The following is a 21,434-nucleotide window of genomic DNA, read 5'->3' on the forward strand; positions in this document are numbered from 1 at the left end:
TATTTTAACTAAATAAAGCAGTGTTGAACAAGCCACATGGGGTCTCCAAGGGAGAAGGATAATACGTGGTATGGACGAGCAGACTGGATTGACTACATGATTTTTTGCCATTTACATACCTGTTTGATAAACGGTATATCAAAATTAAATAAAGAAACTTCTACCCCCACCCCCACGTAAAATAAATTCTTATGTGATTGAAGCGTATACAAAATGTATCTGATGTATATTAATTACAGATTCCCTGAAAATCTCTCTGTTTGTTGCTCCCCAAGGATAGCTTTGAGAACTCATGCCTTTCGCTTTCAAGATATCCGTGAAATTAATTTCAGGCTTCGATTATATTTCCCAGCAATGCCGTTTTTTGTTTTTTTTTGCTGTTGTTGTTCATTGTTTCCGCAAGAGGAAGGGCTTAGGTAATATATTGAATCTAATAAAAACGCATCACTTGACCTCGTTAACAAACAACCTGAACCTTTATTTCCATGCTTCACTTCATCAAAGCGAAACCACTAGCCATAGATGTAGCCTACTTGCGTCTGATAATACTCTCTGTCATGTTACAAACATGGTACCTCGTTTGAATGTTTGTTTTTCAAATCTGTAAACTAACTTACTGTAACCAAAACAATACTGAAAACGGTCCTATTATACGTTAACAGGAAAGTTCGTAAAACGATTAGGCACTCCACGATTACCAACCACAGCCAATAAGCCCGGCGGAAATACGTCACACTCCGCGACTTTCCAGGATTGTATTCCTTCCGGCGGTGACGTAACCCGGACGTGGCCGGGAGTACTGGAGTGTAACTTTTCTGGAGGAGATCTCTGGGGATTCGTGCTATGTCTGAGAGCTTGCTGGTGGTTGAGGGTCCTTCGCCCTTACCGGGGGCTTCAACCAATACAACCAATGAGGGCAATGTTGGCGGTACTGGCGCTTCGGGGAACCCGCTCTCCCGGAAGCTGAACAAGATCCTGGAGACGCGGCTGGATAATGACAAGGTAGCGAGAGAAGGGGGCGTGGTGCCACGCTGGTTTGCATAGGAAAGGGGGCAAATCTAGGTCGGCGTTTACCTCTCCCTTCGAAAACAGGGACTCCTACTTGGAATAACAAAGTGTCTAGGACACAGTCTTCATACAGTGTTGATAGCTGTACATACGTGTTTTATTTAAAAAGCCGCTGTACTGCCCACCTACAGTTTTAGTGTTTGATAATATCAATGGTGGTAATAATTCAATCACAACATGCAAAATGACAGGTCAAAGGACAACATAAAGTGCCAGCTCCTTAGGGATATGTATCTTCCGATGTCAAACTGAACACTAGTTAGTAGTGTGACCATATGGCTCCAGAAAAAAGGGGACGGATTGAGACATCCGGGTTTTACTTCCATTGAAAGCAATGGAAGTAAGGAGAACAGATTGAGACATCTTGGTTGCTTTCAATGGAAGTAAAACCCGGATGTCTCAATCCGTCCCCTTTTTTCTGGAGCCATATGGTCACACTAGTTATGGGATTACTACTGAGAGGTTAATGCAGGGGTGTCCAATGTCGGTCCTCGAGGGCCGCAATCCAGTCGCGTTTTCAGGATTTCCCCAATGAATATGCATTGAAAGCAGTGCATGCAAATAGATCTCATGCATATTCATTGCGGAAATCCTGAAAACCTGACTGGATTGCGGCCCTCGAGGACCGACATTGGACACCCCTGGGTTAATGCAATACATAAGAATAGCTGTACTGGGTCAAACCAATTGTCCATCTAGTTCAGTATCGTGTTTTCAACAGTGGCCTATCCAAGTCATAAGTACCTGGCAGAAACCCAGATAGTAGCAGTTCTGCATCACTTATCAATTTGGTGGTAATTAGATAAGTGAATGCTTCCTTGTAGGTCCCCTGCCACTGCATAGTGAGAGCCTATTCTTTATTGGCATTAGGACATCAAGATTCCATTATAGAATACTATTATAACCTGGTATCAGCATGCCTTATGTTTATGTACATGTAGCCCTACTTACAAGTACAAAGTAGCCACACAAAAAGTAGGGCTGAGATAAGGTCTTTCAAAAACAAAATACAATTTATTGGTAAAGCACAAAACCAAAGCAGGCAGACTCTCCACCAAAATACAGTTCTGTGTTGGCTCTTTGGCTTTATGCCTTATCAATAAATTGTATTTTGATTTTGAAAGACCATTGTCTTAGCCCTACCTTTTCTGTGGCTACTGAACACCTGCAGTTACTTCAGCTATAGACTTTGTAACTCTGGGTGCCTAAATTTGACTGGACCATGTTTAATTTTTAGTATTCTGTAAGTTGTGTATGTAATTGAAAACCCTGTCCATGCCCTTCCCATGCTCTAGTACAGTGGTTCCCAACCCTGTCCTGGAGGAACACCAGGCCAATTGGGTTTTCAGGCTAGCCCTAATGAATATGCATGAAGCAAATTTGCATGCCTATCACTTCCATCATATGCAAATCTCTCTCATGCATATTCATTAGGGCTAGCCTGAAAACCCGATTGGCCTGGTGTTCCTCCAGGACAGGGTTGGGAATCACTGCTCTAGCACATGTACTCCATCTTGCACTTACATTCTATAGCTCTTGACATGCACCCTTATGGCACTTATGTGCATAAATTATCATTTTCTGTGTATTTATGCACTCAAAGAGGTGTGTAATTGTGGGTGCCTAGTTAGAGAATGTTCTTCCTTTGTTCATACAGCTTCATGACTGATGCAGGAAGGACTTTTGTGCATGAAAAAAATGTGTATGTTTAAAAATGAGCATTTGCTTTACCCTACTGTCATTTTAATCCTGTGTTAATACACTAATACAGTAAATTAATGGCAATTAAATTACCTCCCCCCCTTTTACTAAACCGTGATAGCAGTTATAAGCGCAGGGAGGCGCGCTAAATGCTCCGCACTGCTCCTGATGCTCGTAGGAACTCTATTAGCATCAGGAGCAGCACAGAGTATTCAGCGTGGCTCCCTGCGCTTATAACTGCTATCGTGGTTTAGTAAAAGAGGGGGGGGGGGGAGGTTACTGTGGTATTAAGAAAAAAAAATGTGCACAGAGAAGAAAATTTGACTGCTGCCATGGTAACATGCCAGAGTTTCTAAATAAGTGGAAAATCTTTTTTCACTTTTCTTATCCTACACTGACAAGAAAAAGAAAAAAAAAAAAGAAAAGCCTCGCTCTCCCCTCCTCCATCTTTGAAGGAGGCTACAAGGACCAGATAGGGAGCTCCTGATTAGGGAACTCTTGCTGTGTACATCTGAGGATCAAGATACCTAACTATTGCAGGGGAAATATACTATTTTCTCTTTCTGTGCCACCATTTTAGCAAATGGTGGTGCCTCACCCTGTGCAATATGTCAGAACATCCTGCACAGGGTTAGGCTTTTTCACACTGGAGCTGGAAACAGGCTCCTACATTTCAGAATTAGGTGTAATAAGGATGGTTTGTCGGGGAGGGCACTTTGGGGCCACCAGGAATTATTTTGAGATGAGGAGGGGGTTTTGGTACTCACATGGGCTAACAGGATTTCCTTTTTAAGAGGCAAATGGTGTGTCAGGGCTCTCTAGGGCTACCAGAGACTTTTTTCGGCCAGATTATATAAAGGGTTACTTGATGTAAAGTAATATGTATAGTCAATCTTTAACTATAGCTCAAGGGCTGGCTGAAGTAAAGATTTAGCACTGAGAAGGAAGTGAGAAACTGGACCAAAATTAGCATAGTCTTTACATTGGCAGGGTTCCGTATTCTGTTGATCTGCGTACATTTGCACACTAACCATGCTATCCCTAAGGAAGGTGTGTGCCAAAACATGGCCAGGTCAAATTTTCTCTTGTCCATAAATAGTTTTTATTTGGTATATGGTAATTTCATCTTTTGCCTTTGGACTTTTGTATGATTTGGCCTCTCTGTTTGTAGTTTCTTCTGGCATTGGTGTCACCCTAAAGTTGATTTTTTTTTTCTAATATTCCTTTTGTTGTTTTTTTTTTTTAATGCTTTTATAGTCCTTTTTTTGAGAGCCTAGTGATATAACACACAGGATTCATTTTATTAAAGGGTATTAAATCCTTAGGGCTCCTTTTACAAAGCTGCACTAGGTTTATTTATTGCCAGCTGCAGCAGTATTAGCTTTGCCGCTGATAGAATTCCTGTGAGCATCGGCGCTTATACTGCCACAGCAGACGATAAAACCTAACGCATCTTCATAAAAAGGGGGGGGGGGGTTAATGCACAGCTGGCACACACTAACAGAGTTATTTACTGACTGACTGACTTACATCACCTAACATGAAGTGGTTTACAAAGCATAACAGACATAATTTAATAATACAAACAAAAAACAAACCTAACACGAAAAAATGTGATAATAAACCAATGCTCTAATAAAATCATAATAACCCGCTATAGTTCATTTCTTCAAAGCAGTATTAATCACAAATCTCCTAAGTGAAAATGTAGAAAAAACTTGAGAAAACAGAAATGTTAAGTTTAAAGCGATTTGTGGTATTTTCTGTTTGTGTATGTGTCTGTGTATTTCATATTTTTAAAAAATATTTTTGAAGGGGGTATGTCATAAACAGAGAGTAGGCGGTCCCACATTATCTGGCTAGCATGTTATGATTAGTGCAGGCTAATCAGATAACATAAAGTTAACACGAGATGACCTAGCACCTACTAAATTGGAAGCGGTAAGTAGTCCTGTGTAGAGAATAACCCTGGACACATTTTGTCCCCACCCCCACCCTGTCCTCACAACAGTACAAAATCTCATTCGTACAAAAAGCAAGCAATTGTCTTTTATCGAAAATAATGGAATTAGTGGAAGTAGAAGGCATTTGTTATCATCCATGTGGATGAAAACTGTGGTCTTGCCATGTGCAAGAAGGGATGGAGTTTGCGAGGATAGAGACAGACTTTGTCTCCATGTTATTCTCTACCTGTCTTAACAGTAGTTCTTTGCAAGTACTGCATGCTAATGGTAACATTAGCATATGACCTTCAACCAACATGACAGAAAAAGCGCTAAAAAAATGCAGTGTTCAACCTGGTCTTAGTTCACAGGAAAGTCCCATATTAAGCCCAGATTGTAATGCTCTTTAATTAAATAACCCCATAGTTCCCCCCTTTTTTTCTTTGTTTTCTGCTAATAAATGTCTTATATACAAAAGAAATGTTATTGTCTAGGAAAGCATTTTGCTTGACATATATTATTAAATTCCAATATATAAGTGATTGTTTTTTATCCACTGTATCTTCTTTTTAGATTATTTATTACCATATATGTATTGTTGCCTGTTTTTATTGTCTTTAATTTTACATTGATGATGAAAGAGCAAATGGGTTATTTTTAATATCATATATTCCTTGTTTAATTTTTGTTTCTAAAATGTGAAATTTTTTATTCTGTAGGAAATGTTGGAGGCTCTCAAAGCACTTTCTAACTTTTTTACTGAGAACAGCCTGCGCACAAGAAGAAATTTACGTGGTGATATTGAGCGCAGAAGCTTGTCCATCAATGAAGAGTTTGTATGTATTTTCAAGAACGTGAAGGAGGTATGAGGATCTACTGAGCTTTAAGTGATTATTGTCAGAGAGGATTTTCGACTTTAGGGGACATGATAGAAACATTCAAGATACTGAAGGGAATAGACTTAGTAGATAAAGACAGGTTGTTCACCCTCTCCAAGGTAGGAAGAATGAGAGGGCACTCTCTAAAGTTAAAAGGAGATAGATTCCGTACAAATGTAAGGAAGTTCTTCTTCACCCAGAGAGTGGTGGAAAACTGGAACACTCTTCCAGAGATTGTTATAGGGGAAAACACCCTCCAGGGATTCAAGACAAGGTTGGACAAGTTCCTGCTGAACCAGAACGTACACAGGAAGGGTTGATCTCAGTTAGGGCTCTGGTCTTTGACTTGGGGGCTGCCGCGGGAGCGGACTTCTGGGCATGATGGACCACTGGTCTGACCTAGCAGCGGCAATTCTTATGTTTAGCTCAGAAACCACTGAGGCTAAGATGCCCCTCAGAGGATAGACTGCCCTATGCTCTCAGACCCAGAATTAAGTTTCTTTAGTCCATAAGGATGAGTGCTGAAATTAAATGCATGCAAAAACATCATGCACATGAGTAAATCTCTTCGTGATAGAGCCAAATATCTCCTTGTTGCATTGCACATCTACTGTATTTTGCATGATAAGAAATGGACCAAGATGGATATTGACTAAAAAATCAGCATTTGGGCGTAAATAATCTGTGTATAAGCTGGATCAGAATACTGTAAATATTTAAAGTGAATGTTGAGTCATAAAACTTTATGAATGAGGGAAGTGTAGATTCCAATGTGTAGTTCAGAAATCTTTTATTGATAAGAATATCCAACATGGTCCATGTTTCACACACTAATGGACTGCCTTGGGGCACTGGGACAGATAGAGAAAAATGCTTGAGTACTTGAATGTAGACAACTTAGACTATATAAATACTAAAAATAAATAAAAAATATAAGTGATAAATAGTAGTAGTAGTAGTCTCCATTTTGGACGTTTCATTAAAGGACCTTGTAGTAATATGAATGACTACTTGTGTTTTCTCACTAGATAGTTCAGAAGGGTTGTTAATTTATCTAGATGTTGTTGCATAAGAGATGGGTGACCAGCTCTTTCTTCCTCAGGAGCTTGAGAGCATACATGAAGACGTACAGGCAATGAGCAACTGCTGCCAGGACATGACTAGCCGACTGAAGGTAGGGCCAAGCATCATTTTCAGAGAACTTACAAAAGCATCTGCATTTTGTGGTAATAGTGTAGTACTCTGTTGTCTGCCATTCACTTCAGCTATAATGAGGCAAGCATTGGGCTTTTTTTTCCTTAAAATTATTATTTTAATTACCTGGAATGTAAGTTGCATGATTCAAAGTGAGTTGATCGTTCTGAGATCATGCATTCATATAAGGGGTTTATATTCTTGATTTTTTTTTTTTACTTTCCTTTATGCTTTTGATTTATCACTGTTAAGAAATTGGTTACTAGACCTCTTTGTTGATTTGCAAAACAAACAAAAATAAAATAATTAAGTCTATCAAGGAGGGGAGGGAGGAGGGAGAAAAAAAATTTAAACCATGCCCGTAACATTTGACTGCATACTAAGCCAACTCCTTAATAACCTATGTATTCAAGTATGTATTTATGCCAGATAAGATATGAAAATTTACCAAAGCTGTTTACATTAGACAAAATAAAATAATGAATTGTATTATAACAAATCTCAATAATGAAATTTTAAACCTTGAAGCCCATAGGAATTGAATGGGCTTTGGTATTTTTACTGCGGCAGCATTGCTACCCCAGCTTTGTAAAAGGTTGAATGACATCTAAGCTAAGGCTAATTTATTATTGTTACTGTGTCCAAGCCTTCCTCCTCCATGTTAACATCTCTTATGGAAGTGGGGATAAAGGATAGCTTGGATATTAGTGGAGTGAATTATTTGGAATCTTTTAAACCTCACCCATATTTGTCCTGCAGAGAAAGAAACCTATTCTTAAGGAAGTTCAAGAGTCCCAAATTCTTAACCCTAGAAGTTGGAAACACCATCCACTCTGTGTTCTGAACAGGGTCTGGGCTCAGCCCACATCTTTTTATTTTTTTTTTTTGTGGCACCCGGACATGAGGATCTTAGTCACAGAGCCCTGGGAGACCCCTCTGTGAATGTAGCTAAAACCATGGCTAAACTGTACATAAGAACATAAGCCGTGCCTCTGCTGGGTCAGACCTAAGGTCCATCATGCCCAGCAGTCTGCTCACACGGCGGCCCATCAGGTCCAGGACCTGTGTAGTAGCCCTCTATCTATACCCTTCTATCCCCTTTTTCTTCAGAAAATTGTCCAATCCCTTCTTGAACTCCAATACCGTACCTTGTCCTATCACTCCCTCTGGAAGCGCGTTCCAGGTGTCCACCACCCGTTGGGTGAAGAAGAACTTCCTAGTATTGGTTCTGAATCTGTCCCCTTTCAATTTTTCCAAATGCCCTCACATTCTTGTAGTTGTCGAAAGTTTGAAGAATCTGTCCCTCTCCACTTTCTCTATGCCCTTCGTGATCTTGTAAGTCTCTATCATATTCCCTCTAAGTCTCCGCTTCTCCAGCGAAAAAAGCCCCTAGTCTCTCCAATCTTTCAGCGTATGAAAGGTTTTTCATACCTTTTATCAAACGTGTCGCTCTCTTTTGAACCTTCTCGAGTATCGCCATATCCTTTTTTAGGTACGGCGACTAATATTGGACGCAGTACTCCAGATGCGAGCGCACCATCGCCCGATACAACGGCAGGATAACTTCTTTCGTTCTGGTTGTAATACCTTTCTTGATTATTCCTAGCATTCTATTCGCTTTCTTAGCAACCGCTGCGCATTGTGCCGACGGCTTCATTGTCATGTCCACTATTACCCCCAAGTCCCTTTCTTGGGAGCTCTCACTTAATAACAGCCCTCCCATCGTGTAGCTGTACCTCGGGTTTCTATTTCCTACGTGTATGACTTCATATTTCTCTACATTGAACTTCATCTGCCATCTCGTCGCCCACTCTCCTAGTTTGTTCAGGTCCCTTTGTAAATCTTCGCAGTCCTCTTTAGTCCTAGCCCCATTAAATAGCTTGGTGTCATCTGCGAATTTTATTACTTCGCTCTTTGTCTCCGTTTCTAGATCATTTATAAATACATTGAATAGCATTGGTCCAAGCATTGGCGCAACATCATTTGTGACCTTCCTCCAGTCCGAGTAGTGGCCCTTCACTCCTACCCTCTGCTTCCTGCCCGCCATGCATTAGGAATTCCAGCGAATTCCTAATGCAAAGGTAAACTCCCTGGTAGCAAAACAACAAAAAGATTGTGGAACAGAAGATCAGATATTCCAGTTTGTAGTTTAATAAGCTTCCAAATAGCTTAAAAACAATAATTTTAAAACCAATCCACAAAGGGTCTATACAGGCAGAAGTGACACACAAGATAAAAACCAAATATTGTATAGAATATAAATGACCCAACACGGGCCATGTTTCGGTAAAATAAAAATGCCTTCCTTAGCGGTTTTATGAGGTTCTTGGCTGTCTTAGATGTAAAAACATAAAAGTCACAAAAAAACAAGTAGTTAAGAGGCTACAAACAAACAGCACACAAGCTTGGAATATAGATTGATAGCCCAGGTAACCAAACGCACATCCCTACCAAGTGAAGATGGAGTCATTTTAAAGGATCCACAGGACCGCAGAGTGGATATGGTCCTCCGGAGGCAGTCTGAGGCTTTAGCCTTAGGGATTAAAGCTGCAGCTGTGGCTTTCTTGTGGCACGTGCCTGTCATTCTAGACTTAGAAGTTAGAGCCTGACAGACTCTGAGCTTGTGCTGGAGGGCATTGACTTTGTTGCAGATGCACTATGTGGCATTATCAGAGCCATAGGGAAAATCATCATTTTCCATTGCTGCCTGTCATTTGTTTTGGATCAGGCAATGGGCGGGTGATTCGACTTCTAAAATAATGCTTAGCAGGCTCCCTTTCAGGGTACAGATGCTGTTTGGCAAGGGCCTAGATGATCTTATGACCAGAGTACATGAAGATATTTGCCAAACAGCAGACCCCTGAGCAGCTAGAGACAAGAGTTGGGGGTCCTTTCGTGACTCTGGTGCTCTGACTAGTATTCCACAGGAGCCTCTACCCGGAGAGCCTTTCAGAGTTCCAGACAGAAATTATTTGAGAACTGCAGGAATCAAGATTTAGGTTCCCACATTGCTTTGCCATCCAAAAAGCCTCAATGATGCCAGCCCTCATCCATGCCTCTTGAAATTGGAGGTCGGCTCTCAGACTATTAGGAGGCCTGGGAACGGATAACGGCTGACTGCTGGGTCCTGGACCTTATCGGAAAGATTGTGTACCTTCTCTCTGACTGGTTTGTGGATTCACTGGCAGGCTGACCAGAGAAAGCAAAATGGATCTGAGCAATGCTACAGAGGTTACTAGATATCCAAGCCATAGAACTAGTTCCTCCAGATGACTTAGTTAAGAAGCAGTGACTGAAGGAATGAAGTGATTATTGGAAATGTTATCTGTATATTGTTTTGTTTTGTTTTATTGTGTTTTATACTGTTTGGTATTTTTATCTTATTATTATGTTTTTGTTTGTTTTGGAGTTTTTTTGTAATCTGCTTAGTTGTAAGCAAAATCTAAGTTTTTGAAATAAAGGCCCGGAGGTGTTGAGGCTCATCTCGGATCTCAAACATATCAACATGGCCTGTTATTGCAGTGGTGGAACCAAGAGAATTTTCGACCACCTTAGCTTTGATGGAAGCTTACCTTCACATACCCATCTTCCCAGAACACAGGAAGTTCCTCAGATTCCATGTGAAGGAAAATCACGATCAATTTTCAGCGCTTCCCTGTGGGCTAGCAACAGCACCCCAAACTTTCACCAAGATTATGATGGTGGTGGCAGGTGATCTACACATAGCGGGTTAGCAGGTGCACCCGTACTTGGACAATTGGCTCATCAGAGTGCCGTTCCAGCCATAAGGAGAAAAGGCGGTAGTGGCAGTTGTGGAGATGCTGCAGAATCTGGGATGGATAGTGATTTTTTTAAAGAGTCGCCTGTTTCTGATACAGTTCCTGGAATATCTGGGTGTCTTATTCAACATGGCAGAAGGCTGAGTCTTTCTTCCAGAAGCAAACAAAAGCTTATTGGTCAGATTACAGACCTGTTGACCCAGCCAAAGCCTATGGCATTACCTTCAAGTCCTTGAGTCATTGGCGGCCATGGTAGAGGTGGTGCCCTGGGTAAAGGCACATATGTGCTCCCTCCAGAACAATTTGCTTTCTCGCTGGTCACCTCAGAGATACTTCCTGTAAGTTCTGCTCTCCTGGACAGCGACAGTCAAGCACAGCATGAGTTGCTGTCTCTGACAAAGGGGATTGCACTTCAGATCGATTCATGAGTTACCTTGATAATGGATGCCAGCTTGTTCAGCTGGAGGGCTCATTACAACGGTCACCCAGTACAAAGCCAATGGACTCTGTCTCAATGGAAGTGGTCTATCGACAGACTGGAACTCTGAGCAGTTTGGATGGTGTTGCTTTGACTGCAGTCTTTGCTGGAGGGCAAAGCAGTCTGAGCCTTCTCCAACTATGCCATGGCAATGGCTTATGTCAACAGCAGGGAAGCACCAGGAGTGCTCTTCTCCGACAGGAGATGAAGGCATTGTTCTTTTTTTTATTATTATTTATTTATAATTATACAATCTTATTTTACAAGATTAATTCTTGTTACATTAAATACAGGGAAGAAAATTACAAAGCAATAGAACTCTTATAATAATCATCATACTGATTAACCCCTTCTTAGACCACAATAATAGGGGGTGACCAAAACATAAAATTAGAGAGAAATTTAGAGGAATACTACCAAAAAGAAAGGCATAATGTATCAAGCGCCCATTACTACTAATATTCCTTAAACCTTGATGATCTGCTTAACATCTAGAAATTCCTTCCGATGGTTAGGAGAGAAAAAAACATATTTAACACCCAAGTACCTAACCAGGCATTTGCAGGGATACACCAAGAAAAATGTTGCTCCAATATTTGTAGTCTGTTGTCGCATTGAAAGAAATTCTTTCCTCCGTTCTTGTGTGGTCTTAGCAACATCAGGATATATCCATATTTTCCGTCCCCCAAATAATTTTTGGGAATTTTTAAAAAACAATTTCATAATCATATTCACATCCGTTTCAGATGTTATCGTTTGTTCCAGTAAAGTCGTCACATTTGCAAAATCTATCACATTTGTCTCTCCTTCCCTTTCTTTTCCAATCTCATTTCCAGTTACGTTTTCATTTTCATTTGGCATCTTTTTATTTGGTAGGTAATACATTTTGTTAATTGGAGGAATACAGTTTGAAGAAATTTCCAAATTCTCAATGAAGTATCTTTTCAAAATTCAATAGGTAACACACCTGAAGTTTGAGGAAAATTTAGAAAGCGGAGGTTCAAACACCTGTTAAAATTTTCAAATTGTTCTAATTTCTTATGAATAGTGGAGCTATCTTTAATTGAAGCCAATTTGAATTGTTGCAAATGTTGTATATCCACCTGCATCTGCTTGGCTTGGCCTGTGTATTGTAATCTCATAGATTCAACTGTCCCAGTCAATAATTCCAATTTTTCATTTAATTTTGTTACCTCTTCAGTTGACTTTTCAATTTTTCCTTCCATCCGCTGCAGCAATTGCCAGATGCTATTCATAGAGACCTCCGTCTGGGAGAGAGAAAATTCCCCTCTCTCTGCTGTTGTTTCCATCTGCCGTTCCGCCGTCAACGCTGTGCCCTCGCCAGGAGACTCCACGCTTTCACTTCGGGAGCATGTGTCTCTCGCCACAGCGTTTCGGCTGTTGCCGGACACGGAGGCATCATGGGAGCCGGAGGAGATAATGATGCCCGAAAGGGCCAGTGACTCCCTCCCGTCACCGCCCAATGCCGAGCTCTCCACTCTGGCAAATGTGAGCGCCGGAGAAGGCGCGAAGAAACGATCCATCATCTGCTGAATCGGTGTGGATGTCAGGGCCGACGAGGAAGAGACCCTAAGCACCCCTTTCCTCTTAGAATGAGGCATCGGCACAAGGTATGAGTGAGATAGTGCAGGCTAGGAGATTGTTAACTGCGTCTCTCGCAGCTTCTCTGCATCGCCGCCATCTTGGTCACCCCAGCGCATTGTTCTGCTGGGCAGAAATACACCTTCAGGTGATCTCCGTGACACATGTGGCTGGAGTGGACAGTGTTCAAGCGGATTACCTCAGCAGATAAACATTAAACCCAGGAGAGTGGATGTTGTCTCTGAAAGTGTTCCAGGCCATTGTGAGAAGATGGGGTCATCCGACGTTCAGCATTATGGCAACTGCAAAGAACAATAAGGTGGATCGGTTTTTCAGCTGAAGATATGAGCCCAGAACTGTAGAGTTAGACAACCTGGTTCAGCTATGACCAGAGACTGAGCTGCTGTTTGTATTTCCCCCTTGGCCCTTGATAGGTCGGGTGACCGCCAGAAAGCTCATCACTCAGGAACAGTAGTTCTTATAGCACCAGATTGGTCCAGGCATCTGTGGTATGTGGATTTCGTCCGAATACAAAAGGAGTGAATTTTCAAGCTCCAAGTACATCCAGACTTACTCTTGCAGGGGCAGATTGCACTAGAAAATCTGGGATGCTTTGGTCTTATGGCATGGCTCTTGAGCGCTCAGCACTAGTCCAAAAAGGATACTTAGAAATATTCATTGCTACTCTGCTTAGAGTCAAAAAAGCCAATGACGGTTTAGGTGTATGCTAAAGCATGGGAGACATTTCAGTGATGGTGCAGCAAAGAAAATTTAGAGCCGGGCAATGCCCCCATCTCATTCATGCTGGCATTCCTCAGGAGGGCCTTGACAAGGGAATGGCAGTGGCATCCCTTAGAGTTCAAGTAGCAGTACTCTTCTATTTCCAGAGTCAAGAGAAGAGGGCTTTGCTTACGTCTCACCCAGATATAGTCAGGTTCCTGAAGGGTGCCAAGAGACTATGGCTTTCAATTTGAAAACCATTTCTATCCTGAGACCTTAATATAGTCGTACAGGTACACAGCAGAGCCCCTTATATGCCCTTACAGGAAGCTTTCCTCATGTATCTGACTGTTAAAACAGTCTTCTTGGTGACAATTACTTCTGCCAGGAGAGTCTCAATTGCAGGCTTTGTCATGCAGAGCCATTTCTCCAGATCACAGAAGCAGGAATGACTGTGGATGGTTCCCTCCTTTCTGCCGAAGGTCATTTTGGCATTTTATGTCAACCAAAAAGTTAGACTGTCAGCATTTCATCCCACAGGTTCCAAAAAAGAAGATAAGTCTTTAAAGGTTTTGGATGTCAGAAGAGTCCTATTACATTACCTGGAGGTAACCAATGAGTTTCATCTTCAGTTCATCTATTCATGCTAACCAATCAGGCAAGACAAGGCAGACCTGCTTCCAAAGCTACCATCTTTAGGTGGATTTGTAGAGCTGTTTCCTCTACATATATCGGTTGCAGCAAACAGCTGCCTATCTCGTTGAAGGTGCATTCGACAAGAGGAGTGGCATCCTCTTTAGATGGAAACCAGAGCAATTCCTCCTCAGGAGATTTGTAGGTCTGTGACCTTGTCTTCCCTTCATACTTTCTCCCAGTTCTACAGGGTGGACATAGCAGCACAGGAGGATGTTGCTTTTGGTTCCTCAGTACTACATGCAGGCTCATCTATCACATCCTAGATCTATGAGACTACTTAGGTACGTCCCTATGGTTCAACATACCATCCCTATTGCACTGGAAAAAGAGAATAGGTTCTTATCTTGTTAATATCTTTTCTAGTAGATAGGGATGGTATGCTGAAACACCCCCTCCCCAACCCAACAATAATCTGATGCACCTGCTCTTTGACTCAAGCTTAATGGTCAGCTACACAGCTAAGATTTTTCCTGTCAGACTATGGAATTATGAAGAGTTTATGTATATAATTAAAAGGGAGGAACGGTTGAGTTTCATAAATGTTTAGGCTGTTATGTTCTTGTTTAACTTGTATTTTTCTTGCATTCATTGTTCCTCTCAGAGGCTTGTTAATGATTTCACTACATTACTTTTTGGGCAGTGATTGTTTTAAAATTCTGAGCAGATCAGACATTGGTGTTGGGGGATTCCCCATACCTCTCCTTCTGTCTTCTTCTGTAGGTCTGTCACCAGCTTTGCTACAGACTGAAGGGGCCATCAGAAACCAGGGAGAAGGAGGAAGAGCTAAAAAGCTGTGATTGACATATTCTGCAGAATGCTCACGAGCAGGCACTGACAACCCTATGCTTCAGCATACGATCCCTATCTACTGGAAAAAATATTTTCAAGGTGAGAATCTAATCTCTTTTTTAGGCCCTGGATAATTAGTTAGTTGATGTTTCACTAGATGGATCTGCTAGCCTCTCTCTTTTATCACTGCTAGATTAATTATAGAAAAGAAACACTTCTTACAGTTAGCATCTTCTTCCTACTACCACATACATGTGGTGGATTTTTTTGTGATTTTACAAATAGTGTACTTTTCACAAAAGTGAATTTGGGACCAATATTCAAAGCAATCTAGACACCTAGTATTGGAGTCTTCAGAAATGTGCTAACATTGAACAGATTTAGCTTCCTAGTTCTAGGTGATTAAATTTAGCTGCTCAAAATCTAGGCAATTTTAGGTCAGCTTTCAAATGTTATCCTTGACAGCTAAGTGCCCTGGTAATAGGCTTCAATCTCAATATTAGCTTAATTATTGTTTATTGTTTAATTAGTTTTTTGATTAAACGCTTTATCGATTCTGCAAAGCGTAATAGATTTAAACTTGTTTTCAGTCACAATTCAGGGTTTTGAATACCCATCCCTTAATTACTGAAATTAAGAGGGAGAATTAGAGAGTGGTGTCATGCCAAGTTATTTAGTTGCTGATTATTCAGGTTATAAATCTCTTTTTGATTGCATTGGTAAGAAATAGGAACAGTGTAAACAGATTGTGAGCAGATCTCAGTCTCTGCTGATTGGTTTACATATTTCATATTTCAATTTACTTTTTAGTCTTGTTCCTGTTCAGAGCTTCTCTTGAGCAGAAATCATTTTGACATATTATGTTTTGGAATTTACTAGTGTAATTGGATGACTTGCTGTTATCTAAGAATGTTTCAGCTGCCAGCCATAAAAGCTTGACCACTTGCAGGATATTGTTCCTTGTCTATATTTAGTTTTTTGTTGTCTTCCTCTTTGGTTCTCTGCCATCCTGGGTAGATGATAAACCAGAAAAGACCAGTGTTTTTAGCCATTCCAATGAACATCAAAAATAATAATGGTAATGTGTGAACAAAAGGAACCCTCAGATAAAAGTAGGGCTGTGGAGTCAGTTGAAGTCTTTTTTTTTTTTTTTTTTAATTTATCAAATTTTACATTTCATAAATCAAGTATCCACTTGTACAGAAAGTTGAAGAAAAGCAGGAAAATAATACACAAAGGCAAAATACATAGTAATCAAATAAAATAAAATAAATGTTTAGCTTAAATTCAGCTCAAGTCCTCTAAATTAGATCCAAGAAGGATAAGGCGGACATATTAACAAATGCTAACAAATATCAATTCAAATATTAGGAAAACAAGATCCCTTGGCTGAGGAAGGATATCATTTATTCAATTGCACTTCACTTTGATTTCCCTTCATCCAGTCGAGTTCCTGCCAGAAAGGCTATCAACTGGAATGGCTCAAAGAATACATATTTCTTCATATGGTATTGTATTACACATTTACAAGGGTGTCGTAGAAAAAAAGTCCCTCCAAGAGATGTAACACCTGGCTTCATCAAAAGAAACTCTCGCCGCCTTCTCTGAGTTTCCCGTGCCAAATCTGGAAACATTAATATTTTATGTCCAATAAATTCTTTCATTTTATTTCTAAAGAACAATCTAAGCAACCAGTTTTTATCTGGTGCAAGAGCCACAGTAAGAAGCAATGTTGCCGGAGATGCAAGCTCTCTATCCGAAAGTTCCAAGATTTCTGAAACATTAAGTGGTTGATTATCCTCCTGTTGTTTAGATGGTAATTTAATAGCTTTCATTGGTAGGTAATATACTTGAGTAAGTGGTGGTAATGTATCCTCTGGAATACCCAAAATCTCCAACATATAACGTTTCAACATATCCCTAGGTGTCACCGAGGCTATCCTAGGAAAATTAATCAGTCGGAGATTATTATTACGAGAAAAGTTCTCCAAAGTTTCCAATTTTCTACGCAAATTTGTATTATCTTTTACTATTTCTTCACTGAGTTGTTTTGATGCTTTTAACTCCTGTTGTATATTCACAATAGAATTCTTGGATTCATCAATTTCAACTTTTATATTTTTTATCTCAGTTTCTTGAAGAGTAATTTTATTTTCCAGCTGCAAAAGCTGGGGCTTAACAGACTTGTCTAGGTCAGCAACTAAATCCCAGATTGAGTCCAGTGTTACTTCTCTGGGTTTTTCAATAACATATGAAAGATTAAAAGTTTGAATAGTCTCACCGGTTAACAGCTGTTTCTGGCAATCCTTCTGCTGGGCTGAAATTATCCCTGATGTTTCCAAATCCTCGGTGCTTCTTGGACTCACCTGAAAACTCAGGGAGGCCATCTCCACGCTCCCCTCTCTGTTCTTCCTAGCCTCCGAGGATAGGTGCTTGCCTTCTTCCGGCAGCTCCTCCACTCGTGGGGAGCTGGTAACCTGAGGAGGTGGGGGAGGTGCCCTAGCGTCGGGGCTCAGTGTAGTCTCTAGCCCCAAGGAGATCACCTCATTTCCGCCCCTCTGAGGCGTCTCCAGCGGGGGGGATGCCGACGCTGCCGGGATATCCTGCATCCGACGCAGGAGCTCTTCAATATTGCCGAACGAGGGGACCGCTGAACGCCGCGAGGCTTCAGCGGCGCTGCGGCCTCTCCTCTTCGGCATCCCAAGTAAGTAATCGCTCCGAAAGAAAATTTCAAGCAGTCTTCTCCGGCGTGCTACTCAGCGTCTGGGACCGTCGGCCATCTTGGATCCGGAATCTGAAAGTATTTATTTCCTCAGTTGGAGTCTTAAGAACATAAGAATAATCATACTGGGTCAGGCTAATGGTCCATCTAGCCCATGTATCCTGTTTCCAGCAGTGGCCAGTCCAGGTCACAGGTACCTGGCAAAAACCCAGATAATAACATTCCACACTACTGATCCCAGGGCAAGCAGTGGCTTCCTCCATGTCTGTCTCAATAGCAGACTATGGACTTTTCCTCCAGGAACTTGTCCAAACCTTTTTTTAAAACCAGCTATGCTAACCGCTGTTACCACATTCTCTGACAGTGAGTTCCTGAGCTTAACTATTGAAAAAAATTTCCTCCTATTGGTTTTAAAGGTATTACCATATAACTGAGTGTCTCCTAGTCTTTGTATTTATTTTGAAAGACTAAAATATCGATTTACTTTTACCTATTCTACAGCACTCAGGATTTTGTAGACCTTAATCATATCCCACTTCAGCTGGCCCTTTTCCAAACTGAAGAGGCGCTGGTCGCCTTACATGAAGAAGGACACGGTAGTACTCAAAAGGGTCCAGAGGAGAGTGTCTAAAATGGTTAAGGGGCTGGAGGAGTTGCCGTACAGTGAGAGATTGGAGAAACTGTGCCTCTTCTCCCTAGAAAAGAGGAGACAGATGGGACATGATTGAAACATTCAAAATACTGAAGGGAATAGACTTAGTAGATAAAGACAGGTTGTTCACCCTCTCCAAGGTAGGGAAAACGAGAGGGCACTCTCTAAAGTTAAAAGGGGATAGATTCCGTACAAACGTAAGGAGTTCTTCTTCACCCAGAGAGTGGTGGAAAACTGGAACGCTCTTCCGGAGATTGTTATAGGGGAAAACACCCTCCAGGGATTCAAGTCAAAGTTGGACAAGTTCCTGCTAAACCAGAACGTACGCAGGTGAGGCTGGACTCATTTAGAGCACTGGTCTTTGACCTGGGGGCCACTGCGTGAGCAGACTGCTGGGCACGATGGACCACTGGTCTGACCCATCAGCGGCAATTATTATTTATTTTTTTTAACTTGAATATCTTTATTAAAAGTTTTACGTTATACAAGCTTCATGTGGATATCAGAGCTCAATCACCCCACAGCATGTGACAATCAGAAAGACATCAGAATCATTAATCACAAAAGCATAAACAAAACATCATGGATACATAGATATCCCCTGCATTAAATCCCAAATCCCCCCCTCTCCAAACAGACTGAAACATTCAAAGTGGACAACTCCCTGTTGTTCCTTCAGGCAGTTATCCCCACTGCAGTAATCCCCCCAGCCCCAGTAAACTTAAACCAAAGTATCAATCTTGTCCATAATAACAGTCCAAGTTCGAATAGATGAAAAATAGTGCCCATGTCGTTTAGCAATGGAAAGTTCCATGGTACACAATTGATGAAATTTCAGAGACCATTCTAACATAACAGGTGCCTCAGATCTTTTCCAGTGATTAGCAATTAAACATTTAGCTGCAGCCAGTCCCCACCGGCGAAGTTTTGTTTACCAAGTATGTTCACACACATTATGGAAGCCCAGTAAACATTCCACTGGCACCAACGGGAGCACAAATTGTAATAATTGGGATAAACAACCAACAACACGTTTCCAAAAAATTTGTAAAGGAGGACAATCCCACCATATATGCAGAAATGTGCCCACAGCCCCCCCACACCTCCAACTCATTGCAGAAGACCCCGGAAACATTTTATGTAACCTAGCTGGTGTATAATACCACCTGGTAAACACCTTGTAGACGTTCTCCTGTATAAGAACACAGGAGGAGGCTTTACCCACCTCAAGACAAAGTTGGGTCCACTCCCTCTCTGAAAAAGAACACCCCAAGTCCCGTTCCCAAATGTCTTTATATTTAGGGTGAAAGATAACCGAGCCCCGAAAATATTGATAGAGAACCGAAATGGGTTTGGGTAGACTACGAAGTGTAAGCCACAGATGTTCTAAGGGAGCCATTGACTTGATCGATTCCCCAGTCCAGCCCTGTGATTGAATAAAATGTCGGGTTTGGGAGTAAGCCAAAAAATCCCCCTCAGGTAAAGCATTACTCTTCTGAAAAGCCTCAAAGGATACCAAGACCCCCTTATGAAGGACATCAGAAAATGTCCGGAGCCCTAGACGCTCCCAGCGCAAAAAAACTGAGCTCTCCCTACCCACCGGGAAGAAGGGTTCATCACACAACGCCCCCAAAAGTGAAGGCACCATCCCTGCTCCCCATTTCTTCCGCGTCTCACACCATATCCTCAAGAGGTGAGTCAGAATAGGATTACTCAAAGTTCTGAGAACCACCCGTTCTGATAAAGAAGATCAAATTAAGGATCGTAAAACCCGGTTACCCATTAGTTGCTGTTCCAATTGGACTACACATTTTTGTTCATCTATATCCCAATCCAACAAAATTCTCAACTGCGCCGCCCTATAATACCAGAACAAATTGGGAAGCGCTCGCCCCCCAGACTCACGAGGCAACCACATACACTGGCGAGCAATCCGAGGCGGTTTCCCCTTCCAAATAAACTTAAAGAATAAAGCATGAAGTTCTTTCAACACCACAGAAGGGAGCGGTATAGGCAATGTTTGAAAAAGAAATAATAAACGAGGCAGAATATTCATTTTAGTAACCGCTATCCGTCCCCACCAAGACAACCACAACCCAGACCACTGCTGTAAATCTGCCCTAATCTGCCTAATTCAGCGGCAATTATTATGTTCTTATGTTCTTTAGCCGTTCCTCAAATGAGAGGGGTTCCTTTATTATTTTGGTTGCTCTTCCCTATTCTGTAACATGCCTGCCTAAATTTCATAACTCAAAAGGAGGGGAATGGCTATGTTGGGGGCATTCCCAGAAATTAGGTGCAATATAATATTTGGATTTAGACATCTAACTTCCAGGTGCGAGGATTTACATCAGATTTCAGCAGGTATAGGTCCTCTGAATCCATGCTAAGTGCTATTCTGTTAAGGTTGCTTAGTGCTATGTGATCTTTACTACTACTTCTACTTATCATTTCTATAAAGCTGCTGGATGTACACAACACTGCACTTTAAAACATTCAAGAGAGAGTCCTTCTCAGTAGAGCTTACAATCGAAACAGTCAAACAGGACAAGTAGGGGGTTAGGGAGTTTCTCAGGCATGGTCACTTTATGAGTGTGTAGAGGTTAGGAGTTAAAAGAAGCCTCATAAAGGTGGTTTTTTTCTCTGGATTTGAATATTGCCAAGGATGGAGCTTGATGTACTGACTCAGGCAGTCTATTCCAGATGTATGGTGCAGCAAGGGAGAAGGGACGTAGTCTGGAGTTGGCAGTAGAGGAGAAGGGTACAGAGAAGAGAGACTTGCCCGATTGGAGTTCTCGGGAAGGAGTATAGGGAGAGATATTGAGGAGCTTCAGAGTGAATACACTTAGCACAGATCTTAACGGTGCTTAATTTTGGACACCATGTACTGTAGCTGACCCTAAATGTCTGATTATTCTGTCATTTCCCAAAATCCATTTTGCAGAGCCAGGTTCCTGAGCTTTTATATAGCAAGGCTAGAAGAATGGAATAAACTTCCAGTCCTATGAGGCTTTACTAGATAATGACTTTGAAGAAGCAATTAAAGACGCATTGGTTTGAGCAGGCCTTTGGGTCTTAAGTTACAGGCTCACTTATTGAGTTTGCTAGGAGGTCTATTAAAGGTGTCTAACTAAAGATTGAAGTTGTTTTTTTTTTTTTTTGCAGTAAAAATCATAGGAGCCCTTTTACTAAGCTGTGATAAGAACTAACTT

The 21,434-nt window shown here is 41.4% G+C and overlaps 1 protein-coding gene across 1 annotated transcript in view; it reads left to right on the forward strand.

Moving 5' to 3' along the window:
* The first annotated feature begins 697 nt into the window (after window positions 1-697).
* The window catches only part of COG6 (component of oligomeric golgi complex 6), a 166,532-nt gene continuing 145,795 nt past the window's right edge, over window positions 698-21,434 (forward strand). The window contains exons 1-3 of the mRNA XM_033950073.1: window positions 698-1,002; window positions 5,432-5,575; window positions 6,693-6,764. Of these exons, the coding sequence (XP_033805964.1) occupies window positions 844-1,002; window positions 5,432-5,575; window positions 6,693-6,764 (375 nt within the window). The 5' untranslated portion in view covers window positions 698-843. The remainder of the gene's footprint in view (window positions 1,003-5,431; window positions 5,576-6,692; window positions 6,765-21,434) is intronic.

Source organism: Geotrypetes seraphini, chromosome 6 (genome assembly GCF_902459505.1).
Source record: "Geotrypetes seraphini chromosome 6, aGeoSer1.1, whole genome shotgun sequence".
Taxonomy (NCBI): Eukaryota; Metazoa; Chordata; class Amphibia; order Gymnophiona; family Dermophiidae; genus Geotrypetes; species Geotrypetes seraphini.